The sequence below is a fragment of the Sylvia atricapilla genome, chromosome 27 (assembly GCF_009819655.1).
Source record: "Sylvia atricapilla isolate bSylAtr1 chromosome 27, bSylAtr1.pri, whole genome shotgun sequence".
In the NCBI taxonomy this organism is placed as follows: Eukaryota; Metazoa; Chordata; class Aves; order Passeriformes; family Sylviidae; genus Sylvia; species Sylvia atricapilla.
Window position 1 is genome coordinate 51,978 of NC_089166.1, and position 24,212 is coordinate 76,189.

At 39.5% G+C, this 24,212-nt stretch overlaps 1 protein-coding gene across 1 annotated transcript in view; it reads left to right on the forward strand.

The window, feature by feature from the left end:
* The first annotated feature begins 11,205 nt into the window (after positions 1-11,205).
* TANC2 (tetratricopeptide repeat, ankyrin repeat and coiled-coil containing 2) overlaps positions 11,206-24,212 on the forward strand; it is a 136,341-nt gene continuing 123,334 nt past the window's right edge. Inside the window, exons 1-2 of the mRNA XM_066336714.1 lie at positions 11,206-11,916; positions 20,459-20,558. Coding sequence (XP_066192811.1) covers positions 20,492-20,558 — 67 coding nt within the window. The 5' untranslated portion in view covers positions 11,206-11,916; positions 20,459-20,491. The remainder of the gene's footprint in view (positions 11,917-20,458; positions 20,559-24,212) is intronic.

Genomic DNA, 24,212 nt, shown 5'->3' on the forward strand with positions numbered 1-24,212 from the left:
TACAAACCTTCCAAGTGATGAGTTCATCTTTAGGTACCGTGTGCTCTGGGTTGGTTTTCCTCAGTTTATGAGTAATGTAATATGCAGAATAATCTTGTAGTATTAATGATTACTTGTTTAGCTGCAGATGCAGTAGAGCTGAGTGTGCATGTGGAGGTTTATTTACCCTTCTCAGATGTCACAGTCTGCCACCTGTGCTCTTGTGTCTGATGGACGTGAGTGCTGGCTGCAGTGTGAAGTTCTGGAATTTAGGCAGCTTAAACCTCTCCTGTCAACCATCTATACTATAAATTCCCAGATTTATATCTGCTGGCACTTTGCTTGTAGTCTATACACTTGTGTTGAACTTCTGTGTAAAGCCAATCCTGCCTGCTTACATTCAAGAAGCATCTTTCTGTATTGTATTAAGAGCTTATCCATATGCTTCAGGCTTGGAGCGCAGGAAGTCTGCTGGCAGCAGGCCTGCTGTTCCATACTGCGCCCAGGCTCTTTGTGAAAAGTCAGGAAGAAAAGAATAAAAAAACAACCGTAAAGCATGACAAGTTGTTGGCTGATGAATTTCTAGGTAAGTTTTGCAAGAAAATTTGAATAAATGTTAATATTAGGTGTAAGAAATGTTGTGGTGTGGCTAGTTGTGGTGTAAATGGTGGGATATGGTTAAAAATGAGATTGAGCAGTGTATAGGAGCTGGTTTGAGACAGAACAGTCTCCACCTAGGCCTCATTCATTGTGGTTATGGAGCAAACAATGGCTGTTAATTGGAACAGGTTTCAATGCCATGAAAAACTATATATGTATATATTTCATTTTTACACTGGATATGCTTGGTCATTTATCGTTTATCATTAAAAAGAGCATCTGGTCTTGATTTTTACAATTAATTTGGATCAAGAGCTATTTTTTATATATTGTTCTATTTTGGAACTTTTTATGTACAATACGTAATGCTTTTTAACAAAGATTCTGACTTTTTTACCTCCCAGACTCTCTTCTGAGAAAACAATAATTTTGGTTCCACATAAATTGTATATAGTGACTATATACAGTTCTCTATAAGAAAAAACCCGAATCTCCTTGAAGCTGAGTCTGTCAAAGCCTTGGCTATAATGAAGTACTTGTTTCCTGACTGTCAAGGCTGGCTTTGTTTGTGAGGTTTTCCAAACCTGGGCTGAACTTTCAAATGCTTTGGTTTTCTGAGAATCTTCATGACACACCAGCAAATAGAATATCCAAAAGAATATCCTGAATTTTGTAAGCAACAAGAAAGGGAATAAATTCTGGAGGCTTTGCTAACTCTCTGCAAGGGCACAGAGTCAGGCTCCGTCACTTTGGCGTATAATAGACGCGACTAGACCAAACTCAGAAGAAGTTAAAAAATAAGCCCTCACTAACACACAGAATTTTATATATAAGTTAATCTTTGTGGGTTTTGGGGGAGAAATAGCTTTTTGTTTGATACAGTCCATCCTTGTGTATCTTAAGGCAAACAGCGTCTTTTCAAATGTTCTGGAGGGCCTGTGTTGGAAGAGAAGTTCAGTCTCAGCCTGGAATTATTTTGGATAATTCAAAGGAACTACCAAACTGTTATGTAGGATGCCCGTTGTATTTTTAAGATGCTCTGTAACACATCATTCACATATTCATCAATATAACTAGGGAAAGCCCAATAAAAAGCTCTTTGTTTCCATTCTCCCTCTTCAAAAAAACCTGTGTTTCCATTCCTGGTGTCAAGTTGTTGAATCTGAAGTGCTCATGCTAGTGATGTTTGATCCACTGGGGTGTTTTTTTTTTTTTAATTATGAAACCAAAACGGTGAATGATTTTTGAAATTATAAATACTTCGTAGGATTGAATTGTATTATTTTCTTCCAAATAAGAAACCAGTTAAAATATTAATCACTTCAGTCACGTGTTAATGTGCCTAATTTGATGGAAAGATGCAATATTTATAGCTGTTTGCCTTTAGATAAAGATGTTTCCAGATTTGATATTGTGTTACTTGTACCTTTGGGAATTCTAGATTTTTCTTGAGGAGATGCATTTTCTGTGTGCAGCTTGCTAGTAGAGATTTGCTAAATAACATGTAGAAATACTGTAGGCAAAATGTGGAAAACCCTGGAAATATTGTAGGAAAGCTCCAGAAAGAACCTGGTATTTTTTCAATTGTGTTTTGTTTGTTTTCCTCCAAAAGTTGTTTTTACCCAGTATAGATATCAGATGGTGAGCTTTTGCATGTTGCTCATTAGAGGAACATCAGCGTGGTTTTTCCTTCCTTTATTTGTGCTCTTCCTCCTCCTTCCCCCTTCTCATCCTGCTGTTTTATCTTTGTAGCAGTGTTGATTGAAGTAGCAGGGCCAGGAATTGATCTCTGGTCTGTCCCTTGGGTGCAGAGCGAGTTGTGGGTGGGCAGCAGAGCCTTGGGCAGGACCTGCTTGCACAGACACCATTGATTTCCCTTCTGCTCATGTGTGCTCAGATCTTCTGAAGCGAAACCATTTGTTTAAAGTGAACACCTCTTCATGCTTAGGTGATTTTTATAATTCTGCTCGTTAGTAATGGGAAGGATTGAAGTAAAGAGTCACACAGAGAGAAGCTCCTTCCCACTTTCCTCTTCCATCAATGTGCAAACTTTTAAACAATTTTAAACAGCCATGGGAAAGTGTTTCTACCTAGTCTCGAGAGATTTACACGTATGTGACAATTAAGTAAGTGCATGAGAAATTATTCTGCTTCCAAAGGGTACCAGTCTGTGCTAGTGTTCAAGACTGAGAGTCCTTGAGTGGTGTGTTTGCTATTTGCAGTATCACCTTCAAAACACCCTTGGGCTGAGCAAATCTGCTTGTCCTTCATCCTGTGAGCTCTCCCAAAAAGATGTCTGGTTGGCATCCCTATTCTACGAGTCTGTTTTCTGGGAACTCCAGCTTCTGCTCTGTGTCTTCCAGTAGGCTGAAAGAAAATCTTTTTCTAGGATGGCAGTATCTGTATTTTTCCAGCATCCCTGGATACTTTTTCCCTCCTGAAATGTCCTGCCTGTCAAGATGACCAGGAGCTGCCTGTGTGTGAGAGTAATATTATTCTCCCTTGCTGTGAATTGCTCCTGCAGGTGCACGTCTGTAAATATTTCTGACTATTGTTTTTGTGCATCCTGAGGGTGAAGGAAGATGAGCAAATAAATTATTGGAGAACTCAGGTAGTGAGGATGACATTGAGGGAGAGAACAGCAACAAGATCTTTTTTAAATTTGTAAATGTGTTTCCTGAATAGATAATTGCATATAAATAAATATGCGGATGGGCTGGTGGGAAGAGTAACTGGGAAGTGGTGAACTTAGTAATAATGTATTTTGAAAAGCTTGTGTGAAAAGGCTCCCAATCTCCTAATGGAGATTTTGAGAGAACAAAGTTCACCTGAAGATTCAGACTGACTTGGTTGACTGTACGAAGTCAAACACGATTTTGACACATTTATACTGTGCTACAAATGCCGGTCAACATCCTTCTGAACAGAATGGATCATTCCACTTGGGGTGACTTGCTATCAGTGACGACTGAGTGTGCAGCTGCCTTTTCTCCTGGACTGCACATATATTGCCCTTTCATGGCAGCTTGGATCAAAGGTTTTAAATTTATTATTATTTTCAAATAAATGTGAGGAAAGGAATTTAAATTTTATTTAATATACTTTTCACAAGAATTGTTAGCATTATGTGTGTGGAGGAGCGTTTAAGGGGGTGGGTGCTGTTGGGACTGAGCTGTAAGGAATGTAGTTGTGTATTTTTTTCAGATGAAAACTGGCTGGTGTTACAGATGCCTCCGTCTTATACACAAGGCAAGAAAGGCTTGAGACCGAAATTGCAGTGAAAATCAGCATTATTTTTCTAGACACCCTCATAGTAAAGATTATAGGTACCTTTTGCTCTAAGCAGCATCTTCTCAGTGGATGTTTAGTGGGTTTTCACATCTTTAATTCATTAGCTGAGTATTGGAAGCTGGCAAATTTTCATGACGCTTTGCCCCCAAGGTTCTTCTGAATTTACCGTGCTGTTTATGATGTATTTGTAATAAGGTCTTTAGGATTTGGTGTCTTGTTGACTGCAACCTTTAATAATAGAGAATTCTATATGGTTTTTCTTTTCTTAACAATTTGATATATTCCTTAAAATCTTTCTGTGTGTGTTATAAATAGGCCAGGAGACAAGCTCCAGAGCGATTTCAGCCTTTATTAAAATAACAGGCTGGGGAGGGGGCCCGGCGCACACCACCGCTGCTCCCAAGACGACTCGGAGGCAGTCAGTTCTGTGGCTCGGCGTCCCGATACGGCAGAGCTGGGTTTTCCCAGCTCCCGGGAGCCTTCAGGGTCTGGGGTAGTCATGCTCAACTCGTGGTGGCGAGGCAAGGAGCTCCAGCAAGTAGCCCGTTGTTTTTCCTGTTCACTGGTGTAGTTTGGAGTTCTGTCTGGGTAATGGCTCGCTGGCTCTAGGGGTTTTTAGGTGTCCGCTCCACTTCCTCTGCGCACTGTGGTCCGTGGCAGTTCTCTGGTTCGCCTCGGGCGGTGCCGTCGCCGTTAGGGGCGGGCGGGGAGCAGCGGAGGCAATGCCCGACGGGGAGAAAACGGTTACAAAATGGATGGCGCGAGGGAATGGGGGATGAGGGAGAGGGGTAAAGGTGTACAAATGAACTTAGTCAACAATATTTAACGAGTGAACTTGGAACGATAAGGGATACAAATGAATAAGTCTGTAACTTAGTAAACTTGGAACAGTAACTTATGCCGGGTACGGAGTGGATGATGAACAACTAGGAGCATTAACAGTTGATACAAACATTTACAACCGTGAGCAACAGTGATGACTTAAGTAGACACCTTAACTCGTGAAACATTTTAACAAACAACTATGTAACCCAGCATTAAAGCACGTCATTAACCCTTTGAAACTTTATTTCCTACAGTGTGTATGTGTGTGTATGTGTTTACAGCCATAATTTACACTCTGCAGTAGTCTGGAAAAATGTAGCAAGAGTACATTTAGAGAGGACTGAGTAGCGTTTCTTAGCTGGTAGTGGGGAATGAGGTAAATTACTCTTCAGTATTCAACATTAATCTAATTGCTGCCTGAGTTTTCTACAGATGTTTTAAGGCAAGCTAATAAAATGTGCCCTGACACAAATGGTTTTATACAAACAAATATAATTGAGAGTTAAAGAGGAGGGGTGTTGTTAATAATATTGAAATTCATTCCTTATCTTCCTCTTTTAATTACTTCAGGGTTGTAGTTATTTTAAGTTTACTTACATGGATTAAACTAAGCATGCAACTCAGTTGGATATCCAATATAGTGTGAGTACTTAAAGCAGGTGGAGTTTGTAGCAAAAACAGCCTGTGAAGAAATTTCTTCCTGAACCTGGTGACAGATCTTATTTATTAACTGTTGCAGTAGTCATATAGTAGTGATTCTGTAGCAGTAATAACTTCCTAGAAGGATTTCAGGTTCAGACTCTAATTCTCTACTGCCAAATTACCTAGAACTAATGCTGAATCTGTATTATATTTCCTATATTGTTACATGATTCAAACTGTGTTGGAAAAGTAGGAAGCCTCTTTATTCTGGTGCAAGTGGAAGAATCCTTGTTTTTCTTTAATGAGCAGCATAGGGACTACAACGAAACATCACTATTTGTGCCTGTGTCTATTAGTGTACTAAAAGTAATTATTATACAAAAAGTCATTCATGAGCAGAGTAACCTTTTAACAAAAGAGACCTCAGCTTGACACTGAAAGAGTAATTTTAGGTTCACTGTTGACTCAGTTGAGATTTTCTTATTTTAGTTTATTTTTTGGTCATTGGTGCTCTGTGAATCTCTCTTGTAATGGGCTGTGGGAGCAGTGGAGGAAATGGACTTCATATACCTGGAAGACCAAAGACGAGTATATGCTATCGGCTCTGCAGAATGAGCATGCTGGGAGAAGGAATATTTTTGGGTTTTTTCTTCAGGCTTCATTTACTATAATCTTAATTGCCTGGGCTTTATAGAGGAGAGAAATGATTCTTAGTCATCATATTTCCTATGTTTTCCCCTTATTATTTAAATAGTTTCACCTTAAAGGACTTTCTGAGATCTATATCAGTTGTTACGGAGGGATGTTGTAGTGGCTCAGTGGTTTGGTTAATAGAAAATGACTTGTAAATAAACTAAACCAAGAAATTTCCTAACCGTCACTTTTGTTCCTTTTCAGTTGTTTTGTTGGAGGTTCAATGCTTAATGAATTCAGAAAAATTCTGCATTTGTGAGAAAGTGCACAGTACCACCAGGTACTGTAACAACAAGACAGTAACAGCTCCTGCCCAGAAATAGCTGGGGAAAAGATGGTAAATAGGTATGTTTGTAAATTTTGATAAATATGATTAAGATGCTGAAAAGTGCAATCCTTCCTTAATAGGTCGGACCTATTTTTGAGCAGAAAAAAATGGGAGCTCCTTATAATTTCATATAAAAGCAGAAGTCTTGAGTTGTTAAGAGCAGAATGTGGATGTCATCTAGATTTAACACACAGGGTGGCTTTTTAAGGCACATGTGATAAGCAAAAAGATCTCAATTTAATGCATGGTCAGTTTTCTGATTTTTGTAATTCTGTTGAGGTCTGGATGCTTTCCCGTAGTTATTTAGAGTGATGACCATGAAGAAGCTATTGCCAACTTAAAATATGGTAGAGTGAATGCTGTTGAAAATCAGCCAAGAAGTATCTAATTCTGGACTGTAGTGTTATGTTCTATGGTTTTTTTGTGGAATTCTTGATTTATCAATGGTCTACATTCCTGTGTAATGAATTGTGTAAGTACAGTCATGATGTATGGTAACATATGATTTAAATCTTAGTTTTATTAGAGAAATATGAGGTTAAGAAGACAAAATCCTTGTCAAGATGAAAACAAAGACTTGTTTTCCAGATAGTCCCCAGTAAAATTAGGTCAGTCACAACAGTTACTGACAATAATTTAAAGAATGTTGTCATTTTCCTGATCTGTGATTTGTTACTTGACAGACATCATTAAACCAACATTTTGCTTAAAAATTATTTCAGACAAGTTAGAGTGGAATCAAGATTATTTTAGTCAGTATGTATTTTGTTTCCAGCATGTATATGTGCAAAGAATTTTAACTGTGATTTGATTTTAGACTACCATCCAAGCTTATTCAGTTATCAGATGAATACCAGCTGGTACATCTGACAGCCAAAATTAGAAAAATAACCTCATTTAAAGATGGAAATCCCTATTCATGAGACCATTTCAGAGCCTTTACTTTCCAGCAGGACTGGTTGAGCAGCATGTTCTGATAATTGGTGTTGTTTTGGTTTTCAAGACAAATGGTCACTGTGTTTAATGTCTGTATATTAATAATATAATAATGTTGATAAAAGTAGGGACTAAGTTGATAATTCTCTGGGAAAATATAATTAAACTGTCAAGATCAGGATATGTGTGACCTGTGCTGTGTTTGGTCCAGAGGCTTCAGATTCAATTAGCTTTGCAAATTATGTGAATTTTACCTGCTTGCTTGGATAGAGGGGAAGAAAGTTCCTTTGTTTATTCTAGGATGAGTAGAAAACTAGTCTTATTTAAAACTAGCCTTTTATTTGGATGTTCTCAGATTCAAGAGTTTCAAATATAGGATAGGTGGTATTCAGCTCAAGATATCTCAAAAGACTTCTCAGACTTGTTGCTGTGAAATCAAAACGTTCTGGTATGATTTCAGACTACGTAGTCAAGTTGCTGTGGATAGCAGCTTTTCTGGATTTGCCTTGAATCTTAAAGCTTTAAAATCTTTTTTTCTTCATGGATTTTAGCCTAACAGGAAATATTGCAACTACAATGTGTGTGTGCTGTAGCTGAAACTGTTAATTCCTTATATAGGCAATTTTCCATATTAGAGGGACAGGAGGGTGCTTAATTCTGGCAGCTGAAAGTGTCAACAATATAGGGATTTTCTTTTCATAAACCATTTTTACCTGTTTCAGTAATTCCTACATTAGGTAGGAGCCCCTCTCTTGGGCAGTCACTCAGCTGGCTTTGATTTCATGCTTTTTCTTTGGTGCATTCATGCACTAGGATATTTTAAACTGTGTTAATTTTCATGCCATGTATTTAAAGGCCATAAGAAAAGGTCTTTCTAAGAAATATTTGAACATGGATATGAACGATGTTAGAGGGGTGGCAAATGTGCAGCTTTTTGCTGTTTTACACTTCAGTTGTTTTAAACACATTCTTCTGCAGAAGAACTCAGTGGTTATTACCTACCAGAGGTATATAAGCAAGAAATTATTTGGAATTGCAGGATGACTAGTTTGTGTCTGAGTTACTTAACTACCTCCTCTCCCGAGTGTGTAGTTTTAATGTGTTTGCTTACTTGGCTTTGTGTCATTATTACAACTTGTACTCTTTAATCGAATTTTTTTGTTCTATCTTACTCTGGAAATTATATAATGTCGGTTTATTCTCAACTGTCTGAGTAGCTCTGTCCATGATAACTTCATTCAGAAATTGTCTGAAGCAGTGAAAAGGTCCCAAACATAGAGAATTATCAAAAACTGTTTAAATTTCATTTCTGTTATAGTGATGGATGTGAATGAAGTGACGGATGCACTGAACAGTAAACATGCTATAAGGAACGTAAGTTAAATTGATTCTGTTCAGGGCTGAGGAGTGGTTCAGAAGAAAAGGAATCACCAGTTGATAACAAAGTCAGTAAAAGGATCCATGGGCGAAGTGTGTTTTCCTGCTGTTCTGTATCACAGGAGGGCCTTGTGACACTCAGTGGGTTTTCTTTCTGTTTGTGTCGTTCCTGATGTAATTACCCAACTCTGTTGGCAAAAAGCATTCATTATATTATTGTCTTTATGGTAGACTTGGGAATATTCCTATTCCATGTCATGTTATACATTTGTAAACCTGGATGGCAATTTGGAGTTGAGCGCTGGCAATTTCTAGCTAGATTTTGTGGGCAAAAATCCTGCTTGGCAGCAATTGGCTTCATGGGCAAAGGCAGAAAGAGTCTGAAGACCATAGCAGTTCAGCAGTTGGCAAGACAGTGCCCAGCAAGGGACTGTGTTGTCCGACATCCACCTTGTGCCTGGGAAAGAAACCAGCAGAGCAGAGAGCTAACTTGTCAGTTAGTGTTTTGGGAGGGAAGAGTTAAGATGTTGGACTGTTCGTTCTCCCTGCCAAGTCTAACAGAATGTGGGAAAACAGTGCTGATATAATAAAAAGGAGTATTTTTTTAATGTTTTTTTAAAAAAATATTATGACTTGCAACCATGTCACAGTCCAGAGGTTTTAACCCTCCAAACTTATAATTATCTTCAGAAAACCCTGACTGTATGTTGCTTCTGATGGAACCATGACAGTTGATGATGTGTGTGTTTAATCAAGAGGGAATGATTCTAAAAGTGATTCCCTGCCACCAAAGCTGTTTGTATATTAGTCTCTAAATGTATTTGTTGTGATACAAGGTGTCAGAATTTATAACTTTCATACAGTTCAATAGCAGAATTTACAAATATTATTAGAGGGGTTAAAGGCATTTAAAGAATAAAAGCACTTTAATGACACTCAGTTTTTATTGACGGCCCACTAATATCTGCTGCATTCACATAAAGATTTCTAATGTAATCCTGTGAGCAAATAAAAGCTCTACTTTTTAAAAGCTCAGTGCAAAGCAGATTTGGTGGATCCGCTTGTGGAATGCAGATGAGGAGTTCCTGAGCAGATGATGGGTTGTAAGTGCTTGTTTGCAGCTCACACATCACAGGCCATTCCTGCTCTTTGTTTTACAGGCTATCACATTAAGAGCTGTATTAAGAAGATAGATGGCAGTAAACTGAAACATTTATGAGGAGTTATTTGTAGTTATTCCATTAATGCTTTCCGCTTTCCAAAAATTGTAACATTGCTGCTTTTGAAAGAAAAAATTCTTCACTCACCTGAGGTGTTGGCAAGTACCCAGATTTGGACTGTTGCGGAGGATGCCAAATATATATTTTATGATCTAGGGGTGTTTTTTTGTCTACTTAGGATGTAAGGAATAGAGGGGTTTTTAGAATCAGAGAATCTCAGAATGGTTTGGAGTGAAATGGATCTTAAAGCTCACCCAGTTCCACACACTACCATAGGCAGAGATACCTTCTGCTGGACCAGGATGCTCTGAGCCCCATCCAGCCTGGCCTTGGACACTTCCAGGGATCCAGGGGCAACCACAGCTGCTCTGGGCACCTTGTGCCAGGGCCTCACCATGCTCACAGGGAACCGTTTCTGCCCAGTATCTGATCTAACCCTGCCCTCCTTCAGCCTAAGGGCATTCTCCCCTTGTCCTGTCACTCCATGCCGTTATGAAAAATCATCATTTAGGTATTTAAATCATGTAAAGTAGTATCTAATAAAACTCTTGCTTGAGCTGAACCTGTTTGGTTTTAGGTTCCATGCTGGTCTTGTGCTCTATGATGGTGATTGGACACTGAGAAATTTGTAGCTGAGTCTTTCTGACCAGATAGTTTCTGCCAAGGCTAAATGCTTGGGCATTCAGGAAATATGGGACACAGGCAGTTTGCAGAAGCCAGGAAGGGAATTTGAAGAAGGAACACCCTCTCGCAGAGCAGCAGAATGCAGTCGGTGGGGCAGAGCCCAGGGCAGGGCTGTGCGGGAGCTGCGGTCTCTGGCAGAGGCTGTGGACCTTCCTCCTGTCACAGGGATCCCCATTAGTGCTGCAGGATGAGCTGCTTTGGAGGTTTTCTTGCTTGACTGAACAAAACCTCCCTGCTCCCATGAAAGGCTTGTGCTGCTTTCTGGCTCTAGAGTTGTTTTTCCAGAGAAATGAAAAACTAAAAGCAGGGAGGTAATTGGCAGCCCTGAGAAATAAAATAAGATAAGATTTTTGATTAATTTATGGAATGCTTTACAGTTCTACATACAACATTATTAATCTAAGACCATAGTAGAAGTTGCTGTTAGGGTTCTGGGAGCACCATGAATCCCAAGTAAAGCTGTCGATTACTTCTCAGTATCCTCTTGCAAGAAGACAAAAAACCTGACTGATGCAATTGAACACTTACTCTACTTTGCTTTAAACTTGCAAATACAAAGTGGCCTCAATTTACTTTGATTCTTTTTGTTGTTGGATGACAAATGAGATATGTCTGTATTTCCTTCTAGTTGCTGGTTCTCAAATGAGATTTCTGAAACAACAGATTGGTGAAGGCTGTAATACAATATCATCAGCACAAATAAAACACAGGCTGGGAATAAAATAGCTGCTCTCATCTTTTTCAGTAAGTGGCAAGAAATATTTCTTGCGGCTTTTTGTTGATGAACTTCATGTACATGATGACAGAGCAAAAGGCCAAGTACTGAACTCTTGATTTAGTGCTGGATCCCTCTTGGGAGTTACATTTATGTAAGGATTGAGTTTTAAAAAAAACACAGTGGGGAGGTTGTAGGATTTTAGCATGAGAACTTGATAGGATGAAGGGAAAGACACTTGTTAAATCATGTACTATATGAGGTGTGTCAAAGAGCGGTATATCTGCTTTTCTTCTCCTCCCATCTGAAAAGTGGTGAGAAAGAAGAGGCAAGTGACCGAAGTTAGTATCGGTTAACGGTGATTTAAAAGCAAGAACATTCACTTTTTAAATGTAAGGATGAAGAATCTGCCTGATGCTTACACAGTAATATTCTGGAAAAGTTGTGGGTTTATTCTTGGGATGGGATTATTGTAGCTCTGTGTGTGCATTTGGACAGGGTGGGGCACAGAGGGTGCTGAGAAGATGCCGCTAAATTCTGTTGTGTTTCTTTATGTCTTTCAGGAGTTGCAGTGAATGGAGGAGGACACTGTTTGCTGAAGATCTAACTTGTCAAAAGATATCAAGGTAGGATATTTTTTCTTCCTACAATCCCTTCTGTTCTTTGCAGGCATGATTGAATTGTTTAAATAGAGTTACAGTTGTCTTCTGTTGTTTCATTGTTAATGTGTGATCACCTGAAATTGGAACAAGTACACTGTCTTTCTACAACAGTTTTACCAGTTCTTAACCTGATTGTATTTTAGAAAAAGATGTAAGAGCTTTCAGATATTAGTGTTCAATCATTCTCTTTTCCTACTGAAGGTAGGAAAGGAAAGAGTGAATGAGTGTAATAAAACAGTATGTGGGCTTTCATGTTATTTCTTGAGTTCATTCTAACTGCTAACTAAAATATTGATTCTTTTTTGTAAATGCAATGTGTAACAGTGACACTGCATTCTGTAAAAATGTACTTTGGTATTTTAATTTTTTAAGGTTGGCTTTTTTTCAATATAAAATCCAAAATATTCCATGTTCTGAAAAAATCTCCAGTGCTTGCCAATGGATTGCCTATCTCCAGTTTCATATTAAATATTGTTGCAACTTGAGTAAGTTTGCAGAAACAGCTTACAGCAGCTCCTTAATTAGGTCTGTATTTTAAGATGTATTTTTGATTATTTAAAAATAAAGAAGTAATTGCAGTTTCCCTTAATCTCTTGGAATAGATGAGTGCTATAACATTTTCTGACTTTATACATTGCCCATTTTTTTTGTTGTCATTTTCTGTTGTACCAGTTAATCTTTAAAAGTAATTTCAGATTGATAGGAGCCTCAAGCAGAACATCCAGTGTGGGGATGGTGTGATTTTGAGTGACAGGTTTTTGGATCCTCCATGTCACAGCCAAAAGCCGAAAAGCAAGAAGCTCTCTGCACTTCAGTCTTCTGGTGGTTTGGGGCAGAATCAGAATGATGGATCCTGGCGCAGTGAAGTTTGTTGATTCAGCACAGGAAGGACATGGAACTGAGTCCCAAGGAAGCGCCAAAATGATCATAGGGATGGAGCAGCTCTGGTCATAGGGACGAAAGGCTGGGAGAGTTGGGATTGTTCAGAAAACAGAGGACACCGGGGTGACCTTATAGCAGCCTTTCAACACCTGAAAGAGGCCTGCAAGAAAGATGGAGAGAGACTATTTACAAGGGCTTGGAGAGACAGGACAAGGAGGAATGGGTTCAGTGTCAGAGAGTAGGTTTGATTAGATACGAGGAAGAAATTGTTCCCTGTGAGGGTGGTGGGGCCCTGGCACAGGTTGCCTAGAGCAGCTGTGGCTTTCTCTACATCCCTGCAAGTGTTCAAGGGCAGGTTGGACACTGGGGCTTGGAGCGATCTGGATAGTGGAAGGTGTCCCTGCCCATGGCAAGGAGTGGGACCGGGTGAACTTTAAGGTCCATTCCAGTCATGGCCATTCTATGATTCCAGCTGTAGGAAGTGCCCTGAAATTTCTTTCAAGACAGTTTAGCAAGCCTCAGCTTGTGCACAACTGTGCCACATTTTATTTCAAGCTTAAATTCACATTGGTTGTTGATGGAGGCAGCTACTCTTAATATTTAAAGCCAAAGCAATAATTTTAACAGTTATGAGCAACACAGAAGACACTAAAAGCAGCACGGGTGAATTGATGAAAGTGAAATGTAGAGGGCAGTTTCCCCAGGGAAAAAGAGAGCCCTGGAAAAATGCCTTGAGAAACCCCATTCTTAGTGCCATAAGCAGAAGGCTGATTGACATGCTAATTGTTACCAGAAAGTTCTCAGTTCTCTGTGTTATCACAGGTTGATTTTTGGTGCAGGAATTTTGATATTCTTAATTGCTTTTCCCCATTGGACCCTTCCTTCAGACCCCACCTTAACTTCCCACCCACACTGGGGTGTATAACTACCCCTCTCTGCCCCTAGACTCCGCCTTTGGCCTCATGCCTTTTGCCCCTTGTTACTGCTTTGTCTGGTTGGGTCCAGTACAGTGGACGCCTTATTGTTTGTTGTTTTTGTATTATTAAAAGTACTTTTCAGACAATTGGATCGAAGCTGTCTCTTTCCAATTAAGTCACCATTAGGCTGAGTCCCCAGGAAACTCAAAGGGGGCTGCTAGTATGGGCCAGACTCTAGGAAGTTTCAGTGAGGTGATGGCATTTCTAACTTTTGGTTGGTTACCATTTTTCTCCACGGCTGGATAATTATGACACTGTATATAGAGAATGGAAGTGTCCTTTGGGAATTCAGTCTGTATCATTAATCTAGAATTAGAAACCAGGTTATGCAAAATGACAAAGCCTGGTTCAAATTAAATTTTCTGAATTTCAAGGTCATCACGTTTTCATGTTGAGGAGAGAACTGACTTTTGGCTTTCTCCTAGTGAGTGATTGCATTCTTCCTGCAGTGTTTCTGATCGCATTTCAAATAGGTGTTAAATGTCTTAAACAAAGAGTATTGCTGGATAAATCTTTTTCCTAGAAAAGTAAATTCAAATGTTGACTGAAAAGTTACGGTTACAAAGTCTGTTAGCTAGTATTCTGTGGCTGGCCGGGTTGTCTGATGAAGATTGTTACTGTTTGAGAGTAGTGAGTTTCTCTGGATTCAGAGTCAGTCATAAGCTGTCTGTCAGTGCAGTCTTTCTCTGAGAGCAGCCGTGCTTTTATTCTCCTTTGTCCTTTTTTGAAGTATGACTGTATTCCAGACAAAAGGAGAAACCATCTCCTGTTAGCAGAAGGGGAAGCTTGAGCCTGGGATTGAGCATTGCACCTTCCTGGTGGTGTACTTGTGCCTCACAGCTCCAGGTACAAACAGCTTCACCCTCTGGAAGTGCTGTTTTCCAAGCATAGCACCAAAATTAGCTGTTCCTCTGCTAAGTTATGTAGGTTTCCATAATAATACAGTGCCTGTCTCCTTCTGCCCAGGCTGTAACTGTATAAAAATTACCTCTGAACATAAATGCCACGGACTTTGAGTGAACATAATTTTCAGAGACTCATCAAGAAATTTGTCTGGCCACGTCACTTTAGGGATGTTGTTGGGAACTTCACAAACAAAGAGGTACTACTTTGTTACGCTCTCAAAATTGCTTTTTAACTGGAGCATTAACAGCTGCTTCATTTGATAAAATAAAAGCACAGATTGAGGCCAACCTCCTGCTTCCTTGTGAAATATTACATTGACCTGCTGCACACATTTTTCCGGTGGAAATACTGGTAGGTGTTTTACAGGTGTATTTTATGTACTTCCATCAAAGGTAGTTGGAGAAGCAAAGACAATGGGGTTGTATCAGGAGGACAGGAGAGAGCACAAGTACAGGGTCTCTAGGATTATGGGAGTCAGTGCAGGGTCTGTAGGAAAGGCAGCCCAGAAATCTCCAAGTATTTTGTTTAAGAGCGATTGGCACATTTGCCTTCATGTCAGGCCCCCCATGGTGGTTATTAGTGGTCAGGCTTTTGTGGGGAAACATAACATCAAACAATTAATTTTGTTGTTCTAAAGCCTATTAGAAAACTCTGTTTAATAAACTCTTAATTGCTTAAAGACCTCTACTTGGTAGGTTTTAGTGCTTCTAATACCTTTGTTGTTTTCCTATTTCCAAATAATCCTAGAAGTTCTTGGCAAGCTTGCTGGGTCATGACAGTGCTGTTTTCATTTCTAAAGTTCCTGGAAATATTTAATCTCTAAACTTAATCTCTAAATTCTATTGCTCTGTGTTTAAATGTGCCCTGACCAACCCATGAATAAACATTTCCTTTGACTTCACCGTTGTTGTAATAACTTATTCCTACCCCTATATTAAGTCAGAGTTCTGGGAGGCAGAGTTTAATGGATTTGATTGTCGTGGAGTTCATGGAGCTTATGCTACTTCCTGACAGATCCCAGTGATGACTGTGGCCATCCCAGTCCTCCTGTGAGCATCGAAGTACCGCTTAAGCCTTCTTTAGTCCTCGTCATCTGGCTGTCTCTCGAAACATCCTCTGGAATTTCAGGGCAACTTGAAATAAGAGTTCAGGTTAAATTTCGAATAATTAATTGAGGAGCTAGAGAAGTTTCAGTCTGGCAGTAGTTACAGGCAAATGTGGAACACATATGTTTACAATACCCATTATATGCATGGAGTAAATGTTTGAAAGTCAAGCCCTGTTGTGTGTTTTATTTTCATTTTTCAATTAATTTCATCGTGTGATAATTAGTTTTATAAATCTGTCACTTGTGTAAAAGAAGTCTGTTACCGCTTCCTTCTTGAAACTTAAATGCTCTTTGAAAATGGTTTCACTAATTTCTGAAAAGTTAGGTGGTTTTTTGTTCACAAAATAGTCTTTTAGGCTTTACATGTCATTAAATCCTGAAAACTAATATTCAGAAAGGATCCTTTTTCTGGCATATACTTGTTACACGCACTTCTTAATTTCTACTGTAGTGAGTTCAGCTTCTCCCATGAAAACAGCTAATCTTGTGCTACCGGGAACCTTTGAAATAGAATATTTTATGAGTGCCAAGCTTTTCTGTTACTTTGCACAACTGAGTATATTTTCCTTCAAAGGACTTCTGAGTGGTTTTTTTTTTAAATGACCCTTTAAAAACAACTTTCTTTCCATTGTCCCTTTGGGAATTCAGGGAAGATGTACTGAAGGAATGTGATGCATCAGGGTCTTCTGAGATGGAAAGAAACTGATAAAGGGATAAGCAGTGAGACTCATATTGAAAAATGTGCTTTAATTGAAGTTTGCAAGTACTTCTACTTTGTAACATTAAAATTATTTGTAACATTATTATTTATAACATTATATTTAATCTATTAACATAATGTATTGAGATTTTTTCACTCCGTAGTTTTTCACTCATAGCTCATAGATTTCTGCTGAATATTAAATAGTTTCTGGAAGTAAATTCTGTCTTAATTTGCTGCTACCTGACCCAGAGAGTGGGGTAATGGATCTACGAGCTGGCACAGGCTTGTACTTCACTTTGCAACTACAAATTCATACCCAAATAGGTAGCTGACAGAATGATTGAACCACCTCCAGTTTGGCAAGATGTTGTTTTTCTTTTTTCATTTTTTGGGGGGTTGTCTTTTTCACCTGTTCAGTTAAAGCTCTGCAGTGGCCACACTCCGGCTGTGCTGCTGAACCCCGTGAGCATCACTGTGGTGCATAGGAAGCCTGACTGCTGTGTAGCGCTGTCTCCTGACTGAGATTTGGTACAAGGATAAAGAACTTTGTTTCTTTTAAAGTGTTTGTTTGTAAGACTGAAATGTTTGCTGTGGTTTAATTTCCTACAACCAGTTTTTCCAATGCTTGTGCCTCTACATGGGTATTTTCACTGCAGAGGTGAGGAAAGAACTGAACACTTGAAGGGGAAATTATATTCTTAAGAGATGTGCATTGCACATATGACTTAGGATGCACTCCCCTTCCTCCTTTTCTCAGAAATTTGTCTTATTGGAAGAAACACGGAATTCTAATCTTAAGATGTACGTTTAATAGCTTCTCACTCTGATGTGCGTGAAATGTGCCAGCAATGTTTGTACGACTCACTGGACATCAAACACTCTTTTGAACAAGAGCTTAGCTTTGCTAATCAGCTTTATATACAATTATAAAATTTAATTTTTGGTGGGGCGAACAGAGAGGAGGAGAATACAGGGATCTGGTTGTTCTACTGGTTGTATATAGGCAAAAAAAAATTGCTTTAATCTCAAAATTCTGTGTGTAACAGACAATATCTTTATAAAAAGGAGCAAAACTGATTTCTGTGGGCTATAATAATGTGTAGCCACCCAAAAAGTGAAGTGGTGCTTGCAGCCTGTCTACAAACTCTGTCTTAAACTTAAGAAAACACTGAAATAGGCCTTAGTCTTCCCAAAGAATTTAATGAGATGTTGCTGATTTGTTCAAGCTTAGCATTTGGTGTGAGTTTGCAGCTTGCAGAGCTCAGTCTACCTCTACTCCCTCCACTTTACCTTTTTCTCCTCATCATATTTGTACTACTGCCTTCTCATGCTCCAGAAACTTACTAATGCTTGTGTATTTCATTGAAATTTAGTTTTGTTAGAAGATCAGACAACATGTGGCAGAGTGTCTGGACATAAACCAGGAGATTCTTGAGCTGTTTTTTCTAAAAAGGCTACATAGAGATTATACCTTTTTTCTTAATCTGCCGATACTGTTTGGAGCCTTCTGCTCATACAATGTCTTCATTTTGTTTGGTAAATTTACAAATGACAAGATAAAGGACAAATCAAGTGTACTAACTCTTGGTTGCCCAAATTGTTGCTAGAAGCATCATGTGTCAGTGGTGGTGTGAAGGATCCCCATCACATTCCTGCAGCTTTTGCTTCTGCTGACAGAGCTGCTGCTGATCCTGGAAAAAGGCATCAACGTGCATTAAAAAGTTCACAGGGTTAGGATGAAAAATTGTCTGCTCCAGCTCTTCCTAATACTGTAATTCTGTTTGCTGTTTAATGCTTCTAATTCCATGAACGAATACAGCCAACAGGATTTTTATTTAGAGTGCTTATTCCTAAATATTACTTCTGACTTAATGGTGTTGGCTGAACAGAGGAAGAGCTGTGACCATGTTTGCCCAAAGCCACAAAGACATGCAATTGTGCATGAAAAGGAATACCAGCAGCTGATTTTGGCCACCTGCTCCTATGTGATGTGAACACCTTAACTAATCAGGATATAAGTCTAATGAATGCTTACACTTAGAATACATCAATATTGTGTATGCTACAACGAGGAACCGTGTCAGGAATTGCAGCTGAAGTAGAGTCACAGAATCACTGAGTGGCATGGGTTGAAGGGATCTTAAAGACCATCTAGTTCCAAATCCCCTGCCGGGGGCAGAGTCATCTTCCTGTAGTCCAGCAGTCCCTTGACAGCTTGGAATTAGTCCTTGGGATCTCCCTTGGCTGGTGACCCCAGGTCTTTATGCAAGACATCAGTTCTCTCTCCACTCTGGGGGTCTTAGGAGCAAATTCCTGGAGGCCCTGTATGTGCCCTATGCAGAGCCTTAATTCAGCCCTAGTAGCAGCACAGCACTTCCTAGCCCTGTTTGCCATGTGCAAGATACAGGTAAATATAATTATTATCAAACTATCAGGCTCACCTTTGACGTGGCCTAGGCACAGGCTAGGTGATTTCTTTGACAGAATTGGTTGAATTCAGTTGTAGCTCAGCACTGGTGGCATAGCTGTGCGCAGTTCTCTCTGTAGTGCAAGCCAGCATGGGAAAGTCCCTAAGCAATTGTCTGTGTACCCAGATGGAATTTTTTTTGATAGTAATGTTAACAGTGGAATGCTCTGAAGGGGTTCTGAGCCTCATTGGGAGTGAGCCTGAGCACCAGCTCCTTGTGTTTTGGTGGCAGAAGGGTGCCAGGGGATGCTCAGGTGATTCATAAATGCAAAGGAAATACCAATTCCACAATTTAATATCCATCCACGCATGCCCACAGACTCCCAAATCTGTTTGTGGAATCTGGTAAGTGAATGGGAACTTGTGTCAGGAAAAGCTACAGTTGCTGTCATCCCTGTGTGCCTACTGGGGCTTGGAATGTGTGTGCTCTGATCTGCTGCCCTGGAATGCTGGTGTCTCAGTAAATGAGTAAATCATATTAAAAGGACTTTTAGTGCTATATAAATATGTGTAAAGCTCTTTGACCTGGACATTATTGTATTGTTAGACTTGAAAATATCAGACAAATGTGAAGAAATGCAAAATGGCATTTACTGAGCATCCTCTCCAAGAGGAAACTAATATTGTTACAGGAAAAAAAATCATTATTTATTTTTACAAGATTAATGTGTTACCTTGTAACTATGGAGTATCATGTGTACAATAGAAAGAAAATTGTGGTTTATTGTATGTACTGATCAAAGACTCTTTACAATTCTTTTGGTCTGGTTTGTACTGCTTTTGTTGTAGGTGTTTGGATGCTTTACATACTTTAATAAGTGGTTGTTCCCGAGCATAGGCTGTCAGTGTGGCTGGTGATCCCAGACACTCTTTTATCTTCAGCAATATTCAGACAACCTTTTTTTCCCCCCCAAGACATATACAGCAATGAAAATATAAGGATAATGTTTCTGTTTGATTTTTTGCATCAATTGCTCTGGGTTTGAGTGATTTGTCTCCTCATGACAATTTATTCAACTTGCAGGAGAATTTGACAGTCAACCAGCCCAGGAGCCGCAGAGCATCTGAAGTTGTGGCTGGTGTCAGCAGGGTTGATTTTCTGAGCAACAGGAAGGGCAGGAGCTCCTTCTGATGGGTTTGGCTTTAATAGCAATGGGAAATGGAGGCAGTTTGCTAAATGCTATGTCTTTCCCGCTTCTGTGTGATGATAAATTATTTGGCAAAATAGGTTGGCTCTACCACCAGCCCTGGAATTGTGTCGTCCTGGAAATAAAGTCTGGATAACTGAAAGCAAACTTAATGCTAGGCTTTATGTGGATGTTGTTGTTAGGAATTGCACTGGCAAAATAGTTTTTCGTCATTTTATCTTGGCAATAGTGCTTCTTTACCTCTTCTCCATAATGGCTTCTTCTTGTCCAAATGGGAGTGTTGATTTTATATGTCTGTTGTTCTGCTTTCTGTAGTGTTCGCAATAAACCAAGTGGAACAGGATAACCATGTTTCGAAACAGTCTCAAGATGCTTCTTACAGGAGGGAAGTCAAACCGCAAAAACAGGTCCAGTGGTAAGTAATTGTCACTTCCTCATGCATGTGGAATACTGGCACTTTTAAACCCATTCCTTTTATGTGTGTTTTGGTTTTAGCAGGACTTTCTTCTTGTTAATGAACAGATGTACTCAGTTGATGATCTTGTAGACTCCAAACATCATTATGCTTCATTTTAATATCGTGCTGTACTTTTAATTTGAAAATAAATGTATAGTTATTTTAAAATGTATGTAAACCATCATCTGGTTTTATTGGGGAGATAAGACGCAGGGAAAACCAAATAAGAGTTCTACATAATCTTGCAGTAAACAAGCATCAAGGTTCGCGTTTTGTTTATGGAAAGTAAGAAAATTTTCTTTCTTCTGAAATGTCTGTCAAAACTTGTGCCAGTGAAACCTGCTTGATTACAGCCAAAACTTGTGAGAACAGCAGCAATTTCTTTTAAGCTTTTATTTTTAAACAGGAGGGAGAGAGTGGAATGGAAATAGTGGAAATTAAGAGAGAGATTGCCTTAATTTAGTAGTCATTTATGTCAATTTTGTTTTTCCACCATCTCAGGAAAGGAGTTTACGGTTAGTATTGGTTCCTGTGGCTTGGCCTGTTTCATCCACGACAGAGATTGGGGGAGATTGCAATTGTAAAACAAAACATTGCAAAAATATTGATAGGCTTTAAAAACATTTTTTATTTAACTTCCATAGTTTTTTCCAAAACTGAGTGTTGGCAGGATAACAACTTTTAATTAGACCTTTCGTTTTGAATTTTAAAGCCATCTGGCAGCACATCTTAAATATTTTGGGATACAGTGTCTATTTGTGCTCATGCATCTGTGTTAATGTGGATATTTATGTTATGAATGTTCATATGGATGTTCCTTGAGAAACCACAGGTGAGGATGGGGAGACAGTGGTAAAGGCAAGTGGGGAAAGTGAGCTCTTTTCCCTTGGTTTAAGGAAGTTGTTCTGTGTTTCTCACACAGCCAGAATTTGGCCATTGTTAATATCTTCCTTTCCATGTTGTATTTGGGGGAGAAGGTTGTGGGGGGCTTTGCTGTGGGGCAGCACTGGTGCCTTAGGCAGCAGTGGTCTCTTACTCCAGTGTCGGGTGACAGTTGCAGGGTGTTGGTCGATCCTGAAGGTGCTTGTCCTGGGAAGTTCAAGCATGCATCATGGTGTTGTAGTTGGTGCAGACCTCAAAGCAGGTAAAAGTCTGTTTTGCAAAGGCACTGTACACATTCAGGCCTGAGGTGGTGGCTGTTCGTTGCTTTCATGAAGAAGATTTCCTTCCCATGGGAATGCCTCAATCTCTTGCAGCAGGAGTGGTTAGTGTGAGGGAGGTATTCGCATGAAAAGACAGGTTTGGGGAAAGACATGTGAGCAGATGGCTCCATCCTCTTGTGATTTGTGTCACATTTACTGTTTGAAAGTACAAGTCCTTTGATGATACCTTTAGAAAACTGTACATAGACAAATCATCTTAAATTGCCATTTCTATACGGAGCCCTCTCTTTGTCAGATGTGCTGCTAACAGGCCGTAGTATTCCTTTTGGCTTATCTCCCAGAAGCAATATTAAGGATTTTGTATATGCCAAGCTCTGCAAATACGTGTTTCTTCTTTTGTGAATGAAAAATGTCAGTTCTGAAGTACTGAGATTTGACAGTCTGATTTTGGGCAAAGCAGAAGAAGAGATGGGTTTTCTTATTCATATATTGAAAACTAATATGATGGAATTGAATTGATGAGGTTCTCTCTAATCCCTAGTGACTTAACTATATGTTTATTTACTGCAATTCTGCCCTTGAAATAAGTTGCTTTCTTGAGAAGTTCTGTTTGGCATCCTTCAGGGCAAGAGAGGGAATGGGAAAATGAAATTATCAGGTTTGTTATATTGTTTGTGACTAAGTGGCAAACATCCCTGCATAATAATTTTTCACATAGTTGCTCATCTTCCAAACTCTTGCATGACATTAGATGAATTTAATGCTTTCTAGATTTTTTTAAGATAAATGTATTTAAGTCTGTATTTCTTTGCAACACAGTAAGGAAAAAAAATCAGTAAATCTTCTGTGTACGTTTCTGTGGTGCACGCAGTACTGTAAGCCTGAAACTTGCTATATTTATTTGCTTTGCAGTTCTGGCAAACTACGAATTTGGTACTTTCAAAGCAGATTAAAAGGACAGGAAATGCCTTTTCTATATTATTACCTAATAATATAGAAAAGGCATTTGTCACCTTGTTGCTGACAGGATCTTGATGAATCCTGCCATCCCCTTGAATAAATCCCAGAATGGTTTGGGGTGGAAGGGAGCTTAAATGTCTAGTCCCATCCTCCTGCCATGAACAGGGACACCTTTCACTACACCAGATTGCTCCAAGCCCCATCCAATCTGGCCTTGGACACTCCAGGGATGGGGCAGCCACAGCTTCTCTGGACAACCTGTGCCAGGGCCTCACCACCCTGACAGTCAATGGAACTATCTTTCAACAGCTGGGTCCAGATTGCATTCTCTTGGACATCTTCACATGGTCAGTGCTGTCCTTCAGGTCCCTCCAACAGTGTTGTCTTCACTGGTGGGTTTTGTCTTGGCAGTTTCTACAGGGACATAGGTGGGACGCTGCAGGTTTTGGACTACCGCTTATTCAAGCACTCTGAAAAGATTATATGTTTATTGAAATTAAAAATTTTGGTTATCATTAACGTGATTTAGAATGCTAATGAGAAACTGGAAATTAAACTTCCCTGATGGTTTTGGTGCTCTGATTTGTCTCATGACCTCAGAGCTACACTCATCTCTGAGAACTGTGAACAAACTCAAAATCCTAAGATCTGTGTTGGGAAAATCATCTACTGGAGGTTTCAGGTGTGCCATGTACTGAGTGTGAGTCTTGTGAGTTGGTGACAGTCCACCTAGATGTCTCTGTGAAATTGCACTGTGTCTTCATTTCCTACACTCCAGCCATTTTGCATTCCAGTGTGGGAATAAACCTTTGAAGCAGGGTTAAAGGTATTGTGTTCTTTTCTTGGGGAATCCAGAGGAGTGCCCTGGCCTTTGAAATTCCTGTGCTTTGCTGTGTCTTACATTTGCAGTACCACTTGACAAACAGGAGCAGTGGAGTCAAGCTAATGATTCCTAGATGTGATGTGGTTTTGGTAATTCTTCAGGATTAAAGAACACTGGTAGTGATAGCGGTAAAATGCCTTCCTAATTTTCCTCCTTTAGAAACTGGTGAGCAACTTCTCTGAAAACTGTGGTTAACATTTATTTTACCTCTGGCAGGGTGAGTTTTCCCCCATTGCTGTTACTTACATGCTACATACATTGCTGTTACATGCAGTTTCTACTGCAACATCAGCCTGTGTAATTTCCTGTGATTAATTCTGGGTGTCTAGGTGTCCTTTCAGAGCTCCAGTGCTGGGGTTTCGCAGTATGTGCTCTGGACACAGAGTGCTCAGTGCATATATGTGTGCACATACTTAATGTCTTAAGAAAAATTCTCCCACGACTCAAGAGCACTCAGAGTGGTTTCCAGTAATGCCTTGAGGACACAATATGCCTGCAACAGTGTTTTGATTAGGCTGGGGTTTTTTTCTGATATAAATGGATATTCCATAAATCTGCCAGATAGCAGCATCTGTGGTGCTGAAATGGGATCTCAGTATAGTTACA